This window comes from Myodes glareolus, chromosome 22 (assembly GCF_982192425.1).
Source record: "Myodes glareolus chromosome 22, mMyoGla1.1, whole genome shotgun sequence".
NCBI lineage: Eukaryota > Metazoa > Chordata > Mammalia > Rodentia > Cricetidae > Myodes > Myodes glareolus.
In genome coordinates, this window is record NC_142047.1 from 5,233,507 (window position 1) to 5,250,113 (window position 16,607).

The window sequence follows — 16,607 nt, forward strand, 5'->3', positions numbered from 1 at the left end:
CACTTCCGGTCTGGTTTTCCCACCTACATCTCCTGCCTGGCCAATCAGCGTTTATTTAAAACATGATTGACAGAATACAGACAATTCTCCCGCACCAAATATGCTTTGGGCTGGAGGGGGAGGGGAATAAAAAGATGGCTTAGCAATTAAGAGCACTGGTTGTTCTACCAGAGGACCCTGGTTTGGTTTCAGCACCCACATGGCAGCTCACAACTGTCTGTAACTCCAGACCCAGGGGGTTTGATGCCCTGTTCTGGCCTACATGGGCACTGAGCACAGATATGGTACATAGACATACATGCTGGCAAAAACACCCATACATATCAAATAAACTAATCCAGTGTTTTAAAACATGCTTGAATTGTGTCTTTGGTAAGTGGACAGCAGTACATATAAATACCTATGTGACATATAAGATCCCGTGACATGTGGGAATCTGAAAAAAACTTCACTGGTGCGCGCGCACACACACACACACACACACACACACAATACACTGCACACACTCCCACCTGCACACCACACCAAACACACTACACACACCCACTCCCACCCCCACACCATACCACCCCCACATACCACACATGCTTTTTGTTCACTATTTCACTATTACCTGTGGCCATTTCATTGCTAGCAAGAATTGCTGGGCAAGGTTCATGCATGGACTTCCGAGTTCCAGCCATGCCGTAAGAGGCGCACCAGTGCAGCACAAGGGAGAGCAGAAGCTTCCCAGGAAGTATGGCTGTTACCTTGAGAACCACCAGCTAAGAGCAGCAGGAGGGAAGGCAGTTAGGGAAAAGCATTCTTTAAGGAATGTGAAATTGAGATAAAAGCAGGACAGCCTTGCAAAAAGTCAGACTGTGCATGTGTCTGCAGCCCTGGAAACACAACCCAGCAGAAACCATGAAATAAAATGACTACATCCAATAACCAGCCCCCAGCGAAGGACCTTTCCACATCCATCCATCCAAGTGAGCAGTTTACTTGTGCATATTAGCACATTAAGCACATATGACCTGATTCCGTCATTAAACTTTCAAAGGATGTCTAATCCCCTCAATAGTCATCTCCCCTCTCCTCACACCTCCTCCTAAACAGAGCTGGCATCCCAAAGCCACCAAGTGGCTAAAGCTGCCCCCAGTTCCTGCTGGGCTCAGGAAAGGGGGCTACCACAAAGGAGAAAGGGCAGGTAAATGAATTCCATTTTCAATCTGTGAGGAAGCTGAGTTGATTACAAAACAAAGAACAGCAGGAGGGAGATGCCAAGGGTAACAGGGAGGAGACTGTGGCCCAGATTCTGTGTGTTTCTAGTGTACACTGTTTCTTTATGTGAACATATACAGAGCTGCTCTCATTTACAAAGGACATAAATCTTCCTCATAATGCATTAATGCAACCATTTGAAGATTTGGTTTGGCACCATCTACAATCCGAAGCCCATGTGTGCCTTTGCTAATTAAGAATAAGTAATAACGATGACAAAAATCACACAGCTGTGTAGAGATTAATGTGAATGTTCTTGGGGCACCACAGGCACTGGCATGTGTGGCTCCAACAATTACATAAAGCTCATGACATTATGAAACAAAATACAGGGATTTCCTTTCTGATACCAACACATTACCAAAGAGACAGACATATGCCCTTTTGTGCAATTTAAACTAGGAGCCTTCCATGTTGTAACATTGACCAATATTTAAATTTACAAAAAAAAACTGTTGACTTATTTTTCTTAGGAAAGAAAAAGGATCACAATAACTTGTTGCTTAACTGCCTAAGACCTTCTGGAACAAGGCAGACTAAAGGAATACAGAAAGCTGTGTGACCTTGGGTAAGTTCATTTCCGCACTCCAAGCTTTAGCTTCTTGAATTTACTTACAAATTGCACAAAATCCTTCTGGAGTTAATTGGTTGATTCACTCTCTGTAGAAATTAGAGCTTGGGACACCAGGCACCCAGTAAGCCATTTAATAAGCCAATCAGTTTATAATTAATGTAGACCTCCATGTGTTTCTTTGGGACTGAACGGCTGCCGGCCCAGGCAGGATAGAAACCTGTCAACAAAATGGCGCAATCATGGACAGCTACATCCACATAAAACCTGAGAGAGTTTGGAAAGTAATTCTGGACACAGAAGAACAGAGTTAAGCATGGTTTCTTGGTAGCATCATTTTCTCCAGTGGGCTCTGTTTGCTAGAGGCAAGCACATTTCATTTAAGAGAGGCTTCCTGACTCAGCTTTAGCTGCAAATACCTTGCAGTTCTTTTAAGAGACCCCGCCACCAAACACTGAAATGGTGTTTATGAGTAGCCAAGTAGCCAAGTAGCATCCTTCTTGGTAGTGGCAGCTACCTTGAAACTCCATAGAGTTCTGGCAATAAACATGGTTCCAGCCAGTACCTTCACCATGAGGCTAGACTCTCAGAAAGCTAAGGAATGGGGTGGATCCAGCTGTCAAAGTCATAGCTTTCATCCGAGCCATAACACTTGGCAAATTAGACTCATGTGGTCAGAAAAGAGAGATATACAGTAAAGATAGACTTAGACAAAGAAAATCTCTGAATGGTTTACAGTGCATTTTAAAATATATGTTGGCTGGGAGAGAAAAGTAAAAGGATAAGGAAGGAAGGAAGGAAGGAAGGAAGGAAGGAAGGAAGGAAGGAAGGAAGGAAGGAAGGAAGGAAGGGAAGTTGGGTGTGATGGCACACACCTTTAATCCCAGCACTTGGGAGGTAGAGGCAGGCAGACCTCTGTTGAGTTCAAGGACAGCATGGTCTACAGAGTAAGTTCTAGGACAGCCAAAGATACATAGAGAAACCCTGTTCTCAAAAAAAAAAAATTAAAAATAAAAATAAAAGAAACATAGTTGAAAACAAAACCACATGAAGATGAAAACTACACAGAGTCCGGTTATCGTGTATTACTGTGTTGTCTTTGAATTGTATGAGGAGTAGGAACAGCTACTAAAAGACATTTGATTATAAATGCTGCTGGATTAATCCAACATACATATTTTGAAAATGTCTTGACTTCAAAATTTAAGTCAAAAGATATATTACTTTCGAGAAGAGGTTTTGCTTTTGTTTCCATAGGAAATGAGAGGCTATGGATTCATTCAGGGCTAAGAAAAATCAGGTTTTATCAAGTAAGCCCCCCCAAGAAATCTCCAATAGGAGTGGATGGCCCAAATGATCCAACATTTCAGAGGACCTCTGATGGAGTTTCCTCTAAGTTCTACATCCAGAACAGTTCCAAGACTGCTAGCTGAGATGATCAAGCCTCACAGAATACTCCAGTAAGGACTTGACTATAATTCTAAATTATTTTTAGGTACTCATAAGATTATCAGCACCCCAATTAGTAGGAGGCAGCCTGGAAAACTACTACATTCCCCCAAAAAATGGATTATGGATATTTTTCTTTGTTAGAATGTTGGTTACAAGTTGTTATGGATAATGGTCAAGAAAAAAGCTAAACAAAGGAGATTCGATTCAGAGTTCTTGTTTTGAGAAAAGAAAAAAGGTGGGGAGGAGGTAAGTGCTGTGGGACAATGGCCTTGTACCCTAGAAAGGTTTGTCAGTTGTTCTGGTTTAATAAAATGCTGATTGGCCAGTAGCCATGCAGGAAGTGTAGGCGGGATGACCAGAACAGGAGAATTCTGGGAAGAGAAAAGGCTCAATCTGTAGTTGTCACAGAGGAAGCAAGATGAGAACGACTCACTGATAAAAGGTACAAGCCCCGTGGCTGACACAGACAAGAATAATATAGGATGTAAGAGTTAATAAAAAGCCTGAGCTAATAGGCCAACCTGTTTAAAATTAGTGTAGACCTTTGTGTGTTTCTTTGGGACTGAACAACTGCGGGACCAGGCAAGATAGAAACCTCTGTCAACAGCCATTGACACCTAACTTCTCTGTGCAGACTTGAAACATAGAGAAAAGCATCTTTCTTCCCAATCTAGATCACACTGCTGTGAATACAAAAACATTTTCCAGGAAAACAACCAGAATCATTTAGAAAGACTGTCCAGTAGAATGAGTCTTCCAAAATACCAAAGTGTGACCCTGGTTCAGGACAATGAAAAAGCAGGCCTGTCATAGATCCAATACACAACCTTCAAGCCATGTCTCCAGTGTTGGTTAGACCTTATACTTACTTACAATGTTACCTTTCTCAAAAATACTACAAGTCTAAAAGCTGATGTGTGTGTGTATGTATGTATGTATGTATGTATATATAGTAGATATATGTATATACATGCAAATAAATGTATATATATTAAATGTGGCTATCAATACAGAAGGAATATAGTTTTATAAATGTTCACTGAATGAATTAAAGACAGCATAAAAGAAAAAATGCCAACTACAACTATCAGATCATTTAACTATTAGCAAGAATAAAAAGTTCTATTATCAATTCATCATGTACTTAAACACATCACCTAGCTACATCAATTACTAACTCATGACCAATCCTGGATCTACATTACACCCCCAAGACTAACCCTTGTAGTAAATTCCCATCTAAAGCAAAATATTTTGGAAACATCAAGTTACTAGATGTGATTCTACTGTAGGAGTGCTGTGGGCTGGCTGTACCTGTACAGTAGTACTTGTGATCAGCTGTTCTCAGCAAGGTGTTCAGTGGGTGATGATGAAAACTACTTGCTGCCATCTACCAGGGGACTTGTGCGGGCACAGCGAGGAGCTGTGCCATCAAATGAAACTAAATCCTTACCTGAACCGCTGAATTTGAATCTGTCTTCAGTAGGACTAGCTATGGTATTTTAAAAAGAGCACCACTACTTCCCCAGAAATCTATAAAGCAGGTGTGAACACTGCATAGCAAGCTCACCTGCTGCAAGCTAGAGTGGGCTTTACATCTTCCTACAAAGGGTTTTGTTTTTTTTTTTTTTTTTAAGTAATCCAGAAGACAAAAAGAGGATGGAGAAATCTAGATGGGTCACTGTGATGCAGACACCCCAAGCCCAGGCTGAGGGATGGAGAGGAACACAGACGCAGGGCGAGGGCACATAAGACAGCACCTTCTCCAGAGAGCATGGAGTCCAACATCAGCCAAAGTGAACGAGGGGTGAAAACAGAAACCAGGCTAACCACACTGATCTCTGACCTCCAGTCATTCTCAAGAGAGCCAGCCAACTGGAAAGTAAAAACAGGGAGTGCTTTTGAGGGACTTTTCATCCTGGGCCAAGTCGATCCGATGACATAAGACCATGTGGCATGTGACTGACTCAGCCATTCCTTCTCAGCACTCTTGTAGACTCCTATACTTCTCTGTGAAGTCCATACCAGACTTTCAGAAGCAGATTCCATTTACTGATATAACTGAACACATTTGCATGCTGTGTCTAATCAGTGTGCTCATACAATGTGCAGTAATTAAATCAGAGTGACCAGCATTTCTATCTCAAGGTTTCTCATCTCTGTGCTGAGAACTGACACATGCATCACCTATTAAAGAGGAAAGGAAATGACAGCATCCTTGAAGAAGAAACAGAACCTATCCTCAGCCCCGACCCAAAGCTCCTCTCTGCAGCAGTCAGCTGACATCCAGTTAGTGGGAAAGCACAATCAGGGCAGGTCTGACTGCTAGCAGGGAAACCATTTTTAAACTGGCATAAGACATCCCCTAAGTGGCCAGGATGGCCCACTCTGTGCAGACTGGACAAAAATATCCAGATGTTACTTGAAGATCTTTCTGCCGTCTAGTACTCTGGGTTTTGGTACATGCTAGGCAAAGGTGCCCACTAACAACCTGCAACGCAGTCCTGGGTCTAGAGTTTTAGAAACATGGCACCCACTGCTGTATTTTCACCACAGTGCCCTGTGATCCTTGTGGGTGAAAGACAGCACAAGGAAGCCTACAAAGAACTCCCACCCTGAGCCGTGTCTGCCTGTGTCTACTAATAACTCAGCTGTGAGGACAGCTGCCTGCTGCCCCCGTCAAACCCCCAGCAAGGATTCCGAGACTTGACACACTGAGAAAGCAGGACAGCAGGCTGTCCAGGGAAGGTATCTAACTGAAGGGCAGGCCTGTGTAGGAACCTCCTTCACACAGGAATTCTGCTCACTCTGATCTTTAGTGAAACAGATACTTGAAGATTAACAGAAGTCTGGAAAACCAGACTGGCATGTTTCCGAACCAGAAGGCACGAGCAAAGACTGTCAACCTTTAGGTTAGCCACTGTCGTTCAAGTATTTACTAGTCTAAACATTTAGTTTTGACCCAGGACAGTAGTGTCTGCCACTATAATCACTATTGGGATGTGGTTTGGTGACAATGTGTGTTAAGTTGGGAGCATAGCCCCAGCCCCTAGCATCCATTCCAGCCCTCCTGGACTGGGAGTTGTATTGGTCTGGACTCCAAATCCCAGCATGACCCCTTGCAGCAGGGGTCAGGACCACTCCCACAGGGTATTTAAGTGGGCTCCCAGAGGAGAAACAAATGGTTCCGGGTTTCATGGGCTCTCTGCTTTTCTGTCTCCCCGCCATGCACTCGACCACCTGAGAGCGTCTTACTTAATAAAACGATGGACATTTTGATTCAGTTTGATTTGACCTAACTAAATTTTCTTGCACAGGCGGAGCTGCCCTTCTCAGGATTTTTTTTCTTATCACTGGGTACTTACATGCATGGAGTCCAATCCCCAAAACTTAAAAAATTGTTTAAGGAAATGGATGTTATAATGCTAAGGTAATAACATATGCTGAGTGAGTGGGTGTTCCTAAGTAAATGCAACGCTGAACGGAAAGGAAAATCCAGAAGGCTTCAAATGAGAAAATGAAATTACACTTGACAATGCTGGCAGTGGTGGTGCACGCCTTTAATCCCAGCACTGGGAGGCGGAGGCAGGCGGAGGTAGGCAGATCTCTGTGAGTTCGAGGCCACCCTGGTCTACAGAGCGAGTTCCAGGATTGGCACCGTAGCTACTAAGAAACCCTGTCTTGAAAAACAAAACAAAAAATCTAATTGGGACCAGAGTGACTTTTTCTCTTAAATTCTGATTTATTTTTACGTGTTAGGGTGTTTGTCTGTATGTGTGCTTGTGTGCCATATGCATGCCTGTTGTTCACGGAGGCCAGAAGAGGGCACTGGATGCCCCAAAAAGGCAATTACAGATGTTTGTGAGTCACTGTATCAGTCCTGGGAATCAAACCCAGGTCCTCTGGAAAAGTAGTCAGTGCTCTTAACCACTGAGCAGTCTATCGAGCCCTCCCAAGCCCACTGCCTACTCCTTCCCCAGACCCCCGGAAGGCCGGGTGCCAGGGTGTCTCACAGAACAGAAAGAGGTTTGCTCGCATTATTTTACCCATTAAGGTAAACCTAAAATGACTTCTGAATTGTCTGTTTCAGTGTGTTTCTACCTTCCCTGGGTAAACGGAGGATTACCACAGTGAGAGATTCCCGTGGCTGCTGTTCCCAATCGGGAAGACAGGAATCAGAGTGGCATTCCTATGCCCTCCTGCCAGGCTCTGGAGGAACCATGATAAATGCAGGCAAAAGACAAAAAAGGCTGGGTTTGGAGAAAGTTCCATGAATTCAACCATCCCTGGATATTAGGTTTCTCCGCAGGCCTAGGCTGCTATCCTAAGATCCTACAGACTGCTGAAATAACACATACAGTCCTTGACCATGAACAGAACTTCCTGAAATAGGAGCCAAAGTTTTCATTCTATTCCCAGAGTCACCACTGATATAACAAAGCTCCAGGAGACTGGAGAAAAGGCTGCTGGGTGGAGAAATGAAACTTCAATGCTCACCAGCCAGATGAGTCACGCATGGCGGACCAGAGGGCCCACCAGGTACAGAGTAACATGAGGGGGGGGGGGGCGCACAGGACCTCAGAACAGAGACCAAGAGCCTGGAACACCGTCACCTAGTAAAAGAATTTCCGCAAGAGCCGGTGAAGTAGCACAGTAGTGGTGAAAGGAAAGGGGAGGGGGAGAGGGCTGGTGGGAGGTAGGCAGAGATGGTGGAAATGGTTGTAATTTGACTTTAAATCTTCAACTGAGAAGATAAGTAAAGGGAAGGGCTGGAGAGGGTTCAGCTGTCTAAGACTCGGTTAGCAACCGAAAAGACAATACCTGAAAGTCAGTACTCATATGTTCTAGGCATAAAATTATGGGGCTCAGGGCCAGGATTGAAAAAGATTCGGGTGTGGAAAGCTTTAAAGCACCAGTTTCCACCCATGGCTCCATGACCAACCCTTGATGCCATGCAGGAGACACCCGAAGTTACAGCAAGCAATTTGTGAATGCAGCCGAGCTGAATCAAAACCAGCAAGAACCTGTTTATGAGAATGAACTGAACTGTAGGTATCGTCCCCCATCCCCCGTCCAGTTCCCCCTCACACCCAGGCTTCCACTTACAGCCTTTGCATACCCATCCAGAGGACTGCCAGCTGGGGCTCCTTGTTTTCTGCTTCCACCTGAGATCCATTCTGGAGCATCCTTCGGGCTGAGCCCCAAGAACAACCCCATGCTAACAAGCCCAGTTTTTCTATAGCCTGATCCCAAGGTTCTAGATCAGTGGTTCTCAACCTTCCTAATGTTGCGACCCTTTAATACAGCTCCTCATGAGTGGTGACCCCAACCATAATTATTTTCGTGGCTTCTTCATAATTTTACTACTGTTATGAATTGTAAAGTAAATATCTGATAGGCAGCATAGCTGATGTGTGACCCCTGGGAAGGGTCATTCTATTCAGCCCAGATTCCATTGATTGATCAGTACTATGTCTATTCCAGTAATGACTAGCAGACTTAGAAAAGAGGGAACCCAAACTTTCAAACAGTGATAGAGAAGCTCATGTCCACAGTGAGTAGACCTCAGAGGGGCTGTGCAGTGAAATCTATGTACCAAACTATTGCAAGGTGTTATGGAAGCCCGCTTGTTTGTTCCCAGCTGCCCACACTCAAAATAACAACACAGAAACTGTATTAATTAGCATATTCCTAGCAAACTCTTACATATTAAATTAACCCATTTCTATTATTTTATATTTTACCACGAGGCTTGTGGCCTACTGGCAAGGTTTCAGCTAACAACTCATGTCTTTCCCCTCTGGCGGCTACATGGCATCTCTTTGACTCCGTCTTCTTCCTCCCAGCATTCAGTTTAGTTTTCCTGGCCTACCTCTATTCTGCCCTGCTAGGCCCAAGATAGATTCTCTACTCATTAACCAATAAAAGCAACACATATACAGAAGGACCTCCCACACCAGTAAGGCACAGAGAGGCAGGAGGACTCAGAGGTAAAAATAAATAAATAAACAAATGAATGACTAAACAAACAAATATGCAAACAAGTGAATGAATGAATAAATAGACAGACAGACAGACAGACAGACAGACAGACAGGGGAAATAACTATGAGTTCAAAAGTTTTCTCTAAGCTTTGCATATACACAGGTAGCAAGGAATTCTTTGGGGCCCCTGGGGGCATTTTCCTCTGCAAGTATGCTAGTCTGGTAAAGGTTCTGTTTCTAGATTGCAATGATGTACATGCCTGTGAGCATCCTTAGACGGAAAACTTGAACTGATGAGTGCTACACATCAATGTAACACTCCAAACTTCCCAATTTTGAAGCATTTCTGAATTAGTACTTTTAGATTCGATCAGATTAGATTTCAGATTAGAACTGGTGAAGTAAGGACTTCATTATCCAGAAATTGAACCCTGAACCTGGACATATCCTCACTCTAAGTACTCCGGTAAGAGCTGTTTATTCTGTGCACTGATGCACCCTTTACTATCCCAACATCTCTATGAAAAGTGTGGGACCTATTTTCAAGACTTGATTATAGCTCAAAAAATTAAAAACTCATTCCATTATGTTCTACCACTGTGGTATTTCATATTCATCCTGTTCTACTTAGAATGCTTAGTGTAACTTCAGATTTCTGGAGCTATTTCAGGACATCATGTAGTGAGATCACAGAATGAGTCACGACTATTTCAGATCTGTTGTTTAAGATCAACTTAGGGTAATCTAACCCAGTAAACAATGAAGTAAAAAGAGAGAGAGACCATGACACACAGAAGGGGCCAGTCAGTTAGTTGGGAAACTACACTGCCCAGATGGCATGCCTTACAGTATCTCATTTCCTAGGCAACCACTGGCATGCTTAGCCACACTCCTCAGCAACCCTGACACAAACACAGGATCTCTTAGGACCCCTCTTTTATTACCAATACTAAAGTCTTGACATTTTTTTTCAAGGATAGTGTTCTTATTCTAGCAATATCAAAGCAAGTGACATCAAACACTCCCAGTGTAAGCCCAAGCACCCTCACCTGGCTGTATCACCATGAGTAAGCTCATATCTCACAGGGTATTACATACAGAAATTTCATTCCTGTGTAGATATGATCGCATGTATTGATGAGATCAGGCAGGTCACCATGTGTTCCCGAATGAGCACACAGTTTGTGTGTCCACTGGTGGTGGTGGTGTTAGGGCAGGATGCACTACAGAAGACTGAAGCCCATGCCCCATCTGTGCTAGAAATAAGTGAACCACTGAACTAGTCATGTCAAACTCCCTGGGCAGGCCGTCCTGGAACTCAGTGTCCATTTGCCTCAGTCTTCTTGACTATAAGCATGCACAACAATGCTCAACTTTATGTTTTCAGCATGTATTTTAAATGTCTGTAAACACAAAAACCTCTAACCCCATTAGCGTCATAAGATGCAAATGCAATATTTAAATAAACCAAAAGCCAATCTCATGTCCTGAACTATTATTTCTATTTGTATTTCCTGTGAGTTCTCCCAGGATTGATCCTTTTTCCTCTGAGACACACATAAACGAGACACTGGATCCTGCTGAGTGATGTTCTTCACCCTGGAAAGCCTTGACCTCTTGTCCACACCCTTAATCTTTCTAAACCCTTCCTCCTCATTATGTGTGCCTCTACTTGCTGTTATACACCTCAGTCAATTAAGTGGCCTGAAGCAAGTTTATATAAAACCATGAGCAACCCAGGTGCCTGGGTGCTCACAGCCTGCCCACCCAACCCTGAGCAACCCAGGTACCTGGGCTCTCAGCCTGCCCACCCAACCCTGAGCAACCCAGGTACCTGGGCTCTCAGCCTGCCCACCCAACCCTGAGCAACCCAGGTACCTGGGCTCTCAGCCTGCCCACCCAACCCTGGGTGCTCAGCCTGCCCATTCCCTTTCTAACCTCATCTCATACTTTCAGTTTCGCTTCTCTAGTCAGCCATCTCCTACCCTGCACCTCCACTCTCCTGCCCACTCTCACTAGCTTCTCAGGAATACTTCTCAACACATACACACACCCCAAAGATGACATGGTCTCTCCCCTGAAGTTCTCAGCATTCTCTCAGTTTCCTACAGGGTATCTTACGGCTACTTCTAAACACTTTTCTTCCCCATACAGGACTCACACATTTATCCTCCCCAAATCTCGCACACCTAACTCACAACAGGCACTCAGGAAACAGTGCTCTAAATTAAAGTAGTACAAGTACATAAAAGCAGCAAAGCCATAGGTATAACCACGGTCGGAAAATCTGTGGGAATTCAAAGTGCCCATTTTACAATGAAAACACAATTTTCAGTCTTGCAAAGAAAAAAAAACACACACACCACCCTGATAATGTTTTTGGCCCAGGACCATTTCTTTTAAACCAACATCTTAATGTTTAGTGTGCAAAAGAAACCAAGACATATGGAGTGAGTTTCCTAGCATGTACATATGGATTTTATAAGAAACAGCAAAGGGCTGGGAAACCATGCTCTCCAAAGCAGCGAACTTGGTCTTTTCCTCACTCCAAACCCAGCTGGAGCTCTTCGGCCTCAATAACACGGCGTTTCCCCTTTGCTTTGGTGACTTTCCAACGCTCAACACTTTTCCCAATCCCAAGAAGGAAAATAAGCAATGAGAGAAAAGAAAAAAGGCACCTCCATCAAGTCCTTGTGTGCCCTGCCTCTCTGTTTGGGCACCGTCCACACGTCCCTCCTCTGCACACTCCCTCAGGCTGGGCTGGCCTCCCCGTCATGCACTGCAGTAACGCTTTCCTTCCTCAGCAGCCTTTCTAAGCCCTCCTGCCCTCACTCTCCTTTGCTTCTTGTTTCTAAACATCTACCAGGGGAATTACTCCTCCCTCCCTCCCTCCAGTCCAGTCCACTGGAGGTGTGTGGCTCACATGGAGTTTTCACACCCACCCTTGACAACAGGATTACTCTTCCATACAGCAGGACCTGTCTCAGACATGCAACTCCATTAACAGTTCAGAAACAAAGAACTTTGAAATACACAAGGAAAACTGGAAAGGGGAGGAAGCCAGGAAGTGAGGGAGTGTGAATGAAAGCAAGCCACCACCCCTCAGCCATGTCCTCCTACATATCCAGCCTCAGCCTTGCTTCCAAGTGCCTACTGTCCTTTCCACAAGAGGAAACCTCGGGGTGCCCCCGTCACCTTTCATCAAAGAAGCCCGTCTTTCCAGCAAATGGAAACAAGCACAGAAGACCACAGTGAACACAATGAGAGCCCAGTGGACTGTGGGAACCCAGCCACAGTGGGCACACCTCCATCACAGCCCCTGAATCTACGGCTCGGAGAACACTGTGGAAGAAGGACATGGAGGGGTTGGAGGGGTAGCTGGGAGAGGCTGCAACGGGGAAAGGATGGGGGAAGTGATGTAATTCTGTTTCAATTAAAAACATATTTTTTAAAAAAGAGGAAATCTCAGCAGTTTCATTTATGGAGAGGTCAGAGAGAAACCACAAACCTATGCTTAGCTGTAAGATGAGCGCATGGATGCCCTCTTCTGCCTGGACACGAGGACTGGCTCACCAGGGTACTCAGAAATTATCACAAGATCTAACAACGTGGAAGGCCGTCACCATGTCCCTGCAGAAACATGGCATCACATTTCCCAGCAGGGGGCTGGCAGTCCACCTTCCCAGTCTCAGAGATGAACTACTGCACCACCGGCCTCTAATTAAGATTTAATAGAACGGCAGCTGGGCTGCAGTGACTTTCCAAAGGTGGTACCCTAATGATACGTTTTTCTAAAAATGAACAGTAGCTACCTTCCCAGTGACTCAGTGCCAAGAAGGCTTCACAACAGTGTGACCGGGTCAGAAACGATGGCATAAATTCACCAGCAGCTACCAGAACAGGAAGACTTCTCCACCCAAACAAACTGCCCTTACCACAGAAGTGACAGATCAGGGACTGAGTTTATCCTGTCAGAATAAACCTACGCTTGCACGCACCAAAACTACTCCAACAAACAGGAACTCAGGGACCCAAGAAGAGCTGTCCTCACAGTTGATCCAAAGGGGCTCTGTCTCCGCCTGCTGCCTCATTCCCTCAGGGTGTACTGGATGCATTGCTTCATTCAGTTGCCATTCCCTGTGTCTCTAATGGGTGGCAGATATACAAGTACCATTGTCCTCAGCAGTCCAGCAGAAACAACAGACACTACCAAAGAAAAACAGCTTCAAAGCACATTAGACTGAGATACAAGTTACAGGATTAAGTACCTAATATGGTTCTCGTCGACTCTCCAACCAGGCCTGCCGGTTTCATCTCTACACTCCAGTACCTGGAACAGGCTTGGCACACGATACGATCTTAATTTAAAAAAGAGAAAAACCCTCTTTTTAGCACACAAATGTGAGTCCTAGTGTTTCTATGGCCTTCACATCCTCTATCTCAGAGGCAGTCAGAGGAGAGTTATTAGCTAGAGTTATGAGCTACAGTTGGCAGAATGGGAGACCCTCTACAAGTTCTTAAAAGACTCTAAGGTCAAGTCTTGCCTGGGTCACAGAGTATTGAACAAGATGACAGCCATCTAAGAGCTGACTCTAACTAAACCAGAAATTCTTCACCCAGTGCACCCACAGATTTGGCAGTGCAGGTAACAAGCTGAAAGTTTTAGGACAAGAAGAGGGGTAGAACTATATACTTCAAATTAGGAGAGGTCCAAAAAAGCTAAGAGCTTTGCTAGGCAACCCCCGAAAAAAGTGCTTTTCTGTTAAACTGTGTATGTTTTGTCAAGGGTAAAAGTGTGCCTTCTTCAGCCCTGAGTGCCTATCTTTGTTTTTCTGAACAGGAAGGAACTTAGTTTTGAGGGTGGAGATGAAGAAGAAAGTGTCACTGGGCACCCAAAGCCACTCTCTCACACAGTGCAGGGTGAGTGTGTACACACACATACACAACTGAGCACCCAAAGCCACTCTCTCACACAGTGCGGGGTGCATGTGCACGCACACACACAACTGAGCATCCAAAACCACTCTCTAACACAGTGCAGGGGTGAGCACGCATGTGCACGCATGCTCGCACGTACGTGCCCACACATACCCGCACTGAATGGCCTCCAAAAGAAGTCAGCTGCATCGTAACACACACTGTCATGGGGCAGACTACACACCAGCCACAATCACACTCAGGACTGAACTTTGGTACCAAATACTCCAGAACCTGAAGGGAATCTTCCCCCATGCTCTAGACTGAAAATCTGAAGCTCTAATCAGAGGCAAAAGCAACGCATCCTTCTTGGTGAGCAATGCTGGCTCACGAGAGGGAAATTCTCAAGTACTTCTCATAAGAGAGAAGTTTGCTTTCCTCTCTTCCCCCCTCATTCCTTTTCCCTTCCTGTCTCTCTCAGTTCATGGTTCCAATGGGAAAGCAGCATCCTCTTCCACACAGTACTGCAGGATTTACCACGCTTCCACAGGCCCCAAACAGCAAGGCCACACGACCATGCTTCCTAGGAAGCTCTGAAACCGTGAGCCAAGATAAGGCCCTCTCCTTGTGAGCTGACTGTGGTACTCTGTCACAATGGCAGAAAAGGGTCCACCTCAAACCATCTCCAGCTCCATCTCACTTCCATTTGCTTTTTCTCTAAGTTAAAAAGACTTCACTTGACTAAAAGCATAGAGTGTGACTAACACATAAAATTGGAGCAACCCAAGGACAGAAATGTAATTTTTTTTAAAGCCTAAACATCCACAATCACATTGGCACTGCCTATTAATCTGCATCTGGCTGCAATGTTTCTTCAATAAAACAATGAGGTAAGAGGAGGCCGGTAAAGATCAAGTTCACGGAACTCCACCAGAAGACAGAGCAGGATGTTACCTTCTTAGGAATAAATTCACAGCCATGATGAAACAGAAACACAGACTAATAACAAGGCCATGCACACACTAACAAGCCAAACTCATAACTACTAGTAAAGAAGAAAAGAACGCTACCTTCTCATGGTTTTCAATTAAGATTTCTACAACAATATTCTGAAACTTCAGATCCATGATGGCGGCAACAGTTTCTTCCTGCGGTCTCATCAGAGTTGGTCCAAACACCACTCCTAAGTTTGCCACGGTCATTAGATTCTGCTTCGAGTGATTTGACACACTAATATTGAAGAAGAAGGAAAAGAATCATTTGATAGTGATCAAGACAGAGCACTCAATATCCTGTAACTCTGCATTTCCTTAACTCTAGTTGCCCTCGGTGTCTGCCTGTGACAGCTGGACCAAAGAGCAGCGGCACACATAGGCTCTCCGTTCTCTCCCCATCTACCCACCTTCCCCCCACACCCCATAATAACCAGTCTCCTCTGCTCCAGTCTCCTTCCATCCTGTTATTCTGACTCACTTCCTGTCCAAAGCAACAGAGTCAGCTGACCTAGGGCAGCAGTTGCTCAGACAGTGAGCGAGGCAGGACAAGGCTCTTCTCCCCTCAGTTCTTCTGGGGGTGTGTCACAGGCATGGAAAGACAGCTAACATGGCTGAGGACCTTGCCCAGGTGAAGGAGTTTTATGAAGCTGTTCCCACTGACAGTCCTCATGATAGCTAGCTCATTTCTAAGCAGTCAGTCTTTCAACAGGTCCGTTATCATTGCTTACATGCACATGCTCAATATTAGACAGGTAAGTGGATTTATGTAGATATAAAGAATTGTGCAGTTGTCTTGAGCCGCTGATTGAAAATAAAAATAGAATTTCCTAAATTAATTGTATTTTGTTTCACAAGAGTAAGTCATATTACTAGTCATTTCAACAAGCATGTCTTACTCCACAAAATCCACATTTATCGTGTATTAGCTGGACACAGAAAAACAGCGGCTCAGGACACGCCCCCTTTCCCTAACGACCAGCGTCTCCATCACAGCAACGCCACCCACTCCTCCTAGTCCTGCAGCTCAGGGCAACTGGATTCAGGACGCCGACCCACCAGAGACCGTCCAGCATGATTGACAGCTTACAGCTTGACGCACATTCTCCGCGGTCTTGCACACCTTGCTCTTTTGCGCTGAGCTGAAACCATTTCAGCATTCTCTCTACTCCATACATCACAGAGCAGGGCCATCATGTATTGTGTCCTACTGTGGCTGCTGAAACCACAGTTCCAAACACTGCTTCTCACTCAAATTTTATAGACAGAGGGATCTGGGATTCGTTTTTACTTAAAAAGGTTAATTTCTCCACTGAGTTAATACATTCTGCTTTTTAGATAGGAAACGTGGATGGACCAGACCCACGACTAGACTGGAGTTTTTAAAGGACATGCCCAACCACAGCACTGGGTGTGTGTGGAACCAAG

The 16,607-nt window shown here is 44.8% G+C and overlaps 1 protein-coding gene across 4 annotated transcripts in view; it reads right to left on the reverse strand.

Annotated features, from left to right (window-relative positions):
• Positions 1–16,607, reverse strand: part of LOC125403063 (rho GTPase-activating protein 10) — a 256,951-nt gene that overhangs the window by 67,717 nt on the left and 172,627 nt on the right. For all 4 annotated transcript variants that reach the window (XM_085682154.2, XM_085682153.2, XM_048438228.3 and 1 more), the window contains exon 18: positions 15,258–15,417. In XM_085682154.2, coding sequence (XP_085538280.1) covers positions 15,258–15,417 — 160 coding nt within the window. The remainder of the gene's footprint in view (positions 1–15,257; positions 15,418–16,607) is intronic.